We start from the raw sequence: 3,118 nt of genomic DNA, 5'->3' as shown, positions 1-3,118 counted from the left end.
CCTGCCTCCTGACCTTTGACCCTTTCATTCATACCTCCAACCAGCTGGAAGGCGCTGCTGAGAATGTCCAAGGAGCACACGAACAAGTAGAGGAATCCCAGAAGCAGAATGAACTTCCCGATCCCTTGGAAAACACACAGAAGCTTCCCTTTGGTGTCTCTCTCTGTGGGAGAGGGAAAGGAAGGGAGGCTTTTAGTGTCTGAAACACTGAGAAGTTCGGCAATGAGCTCAGAACTCCCCCACACCCTCCTTCCCAGCCAGAGAGCTGTAAGCAAGGCCCAGAGGTGGTTGGCAGCCGTGGCTGCTGTTTCAAAGCAATTACCACAATAGTCCATTTAGTTGAAACCTGTGGCTTTGCATTTGGGAGGAGGGGCTCAGTGTGGTCTGGAGACAGGCAAACTAGGCTCCATGCTTAGCTGAGCCAGTGTCACTGAGTGAGGCAGTGAAGGGCACTTACCACCTGCTCAAGTGTGGGGTCAGAGATAATGGCTCTCCTAAGCACCTTGAGAACAGCACAGACTTATTTTCTAGAAAGTGCTGCAAGGTAGCAATCACAGCCTCCATTTAGAAAACCACTCGCTTTGAAAGTGGTTCTCACCTCCTCCCTCCCAGCTGTGTGATCTGCAGCCAGAACCTGGCCCTGGACAAATGCAACATTTGCTTACACCCTGGTTATTCTGGTCATGCAGTCTCTGTCCTCCGGAAGCCTTTTCTAATGCTCCTGTTTAGGTGAGCGGACCCCCCACCCCCACCCCATACCCACCCAGCTCTCAGAGCAGGGGCCTTGTCTGTTTTCTGCTGTAGCCACAACCTTCACAGTACCCAGGATTGGCACACATTGGATTATAAAGACCAGCAGGAGTTGGGCTTGGTCATAACTTCAGTGCTGGCACATTTGTTGAATGAAACAAAAAAAATCGAACTTTTCCCCAATCACTCCATGCTTTGATTCTAAGCCTCCAAGAGTACTGGGTGACAACCCTAGCCAGGGTCTTCATTCATTCAAAGGGCATCGGAACAATGAAAAGTTCTGCAGTCGTACGGTAAAGATGGTGAACTCAGTCCCTTCTGCCTGCTCCAGCTGGCCTCATTTTTACCTGACCACTTGATCCCCTTCTTCTTAAGCTCGGGTAGATCCCAGGGGTCTTCCACCTCTGTGGGCTCCGCCTTGGGCTCCTCTATCAGTGCCACGGTGGAGCGGGATGGCAGAAGTCCAATCTTGGTTACAGAGGTCTCGGTGTCATCTGCACAAACAAACAGCAAAGGCCAGGAGGAATGAGGAACCAAGCCTCTTGGGGTCCCCGCGCAAGGCTAGTCGGGGGCTAAATGAGCGGCACTTACTTTTGTCGGTCTCCTTTTCTTTCGTAGCCGTGGTTGACTGTTGACTAGTGGCCCCTTCGATGTATTTATCGGGGTTATGCTGGGCATTTTCCAGCTCAGGCCAAGGAGCCATGGTCTGTGGATGGGAAAACAGAGCTTAAAGAAGCAGACGCTGAAGGAGGTGCACTCAGTTGCCATGACAGGGAGAACCAGTAGTTGCAAAGATTTGGAGAGGTGGAGGGGAGAGTGGGAGACTGGTGTGCACCTTCTGAGCATAGACGCTGAGCACCATATTACACGCCTGTGCAGGCCTCCGTCGACCACTCCCTGGCTGTCACTAAATCAAACCACCTGTCAGTGCTCTTCCAGCCTAGTCTCTCATCTACATATCAGTTGCACCACCTATGATTTCTCTAACTTCTATCTCCCCCTCTGTCAGAAAGCGAATGCAGACTCATCCATCTTTATCAACTCATGGTATGCCAAGTCCTCACAATCCTCGAAGGGGCTCCCAGTAGTCTTAATATATATGCGGGTGTACATTCCATCTGCTCTCCCTACCACGGCCCCTTTGGTGAGTAGCATGACACACTGGACCTGGTTCAAATCGCAGAGGCGCCATTATCAATGGGTGTGTTCAGGCAAGTCCCTTTATGCCACGTATACAATGGAGATAATTCTTCATAGTTCGTAGGGTTATGAGATTAATGGTGATGCTTATGAAAGTGCCTCTCATCCAGCAGGCGTCCAACAAAGAGTCGCAATTATTACTATGCCATGCTGCCTGGATTAATGGCCCTTTGTCAGAACCTAGTTCTTTACAGGCTTCGATAGAGACTTCCTCAGAAGTCGTTTTCTCTGCAAAGTCTCTCAGTGACGTGGAGAGGAAGTGTAGCTCTTGACACCAATTGAAAGTCCACGCCTTGCAGTCCTTGTCCTTTGACACACATTAAATGACACGGTCCAAAGGACAGGCGCAAATGATGAGCAAACGGTTCGCAGAAGAGAAAGTTACCATAAAATAGGTACCAAATAAAGTTCGGCCTCATTAGGAGCCAAAGATATGCAGATAAGTTTCAATTATTAAATTAGCAAATACATTTTAGGCAGAACATGCCATGCTGGAGAAGATGCAGTGAAATGAGCAGGACAGGAAGCTGTGGGAAACAGCTGGCGCACATGCTCCATACATCTCCGACCCAGTTATTTCATTTCTAGGAACTGGAAACCTAGGAATATTTTTCACAGAAAATCAAAAATACCTGCCTTGCTCCGCTCACCTCTTTGGAAAGCATTTCCCAGAACCCGGGTCTGAGTCCTTCGCATTTCTTTAAACGGATCTCATTTTGCTTACCAGAATATAAGCACTACTACAAAAGAATGGGGTTTGTGCTGTTTATGACCCACTGGGTTATCAGGCAGCCTTGACGAGTTTATTTCTGTACAGTACTTAGAACAGTTCAATGAATTGGTCAGTGCCACCCCTTAGCGGCTCTGAGGGGTTAGGGCTATTCCCATTTCATCGATGAGGAAACCGAAGTACCAGGGGTGAAGCCACTTGGCCCAAGGCTATTAGCACAATGAGAATTTCTGACTCCAGAATCTGTGCTTGCCTCTCCATTACTACATGACCTGGGACACTCAAAGGAGTGAGTCATGCATTATTAGCATCAAAAGTGAGATATATCTGATAAAGGCCCAGTACTAGGCAAAGGGAGAAGACGCTTCAATGTTCGGTGGAGGAAGCAAGTCAGTCTCCCCCTTACTGTATATAGAATCCGGGGAAGTGAGGGCTCCA

The 3,118-nt window shown here is 48.8% G+C and overlaps 1 protein-coding gene across 1 annotated transcript in view; it reads right to left on the bottom strand.

The window, feature by feature from the left end:
- Positions 1-1,874, bottom strand: part of LOC105310603 (sodium-dependent phosphate transport protein 2B-like) — a gene marked incomplete at its 3' end in the record, with an annotated part of 6,423 nt that extends 4,549 nt beyond the window's left edge. Inside the window, exons 1-3 of the mRNA XM_011386759.2 lie at positions 1,342-1,874; positions 1,098-1,244; positions 35-163 (exon numbers count right to left, since the gene is read on the bottom strand). Of these exons, the coding sequence (XP_011385061.1) occupies positions 35-163; positions 1,098-1,244; positions 1,342-1,453 (388 nt within the window). The remainder of the gene's footprint in view (positions 1-34; positions 164-1,097; positions 1,245-1,341) is intronic.
- Between the last annotated feature and the right edge of the window lie 1,244 nt (positions 1,875-3,118).

This window comes from Pteropus vampyrus, unplaced genomic scaffold (assembly GCF_000151845.1).
Source record: "Pteropus vampyrus isolate Shadow unplaced genomic scaffold, Pvam_2.0 Scaffold7051, whole genome shotgun sequence".
Lineage (NCBI taxonomy): Eukaryota > Metazoa > Chordata > Mammalia > Chiroptera > Pteropodidae > Pteropus > Pteropus vampyrus.
Note: the sequence above shows the minus strand (reverse complement) of the source record. Positions and strands in the feature narration are given on the sequence as shown.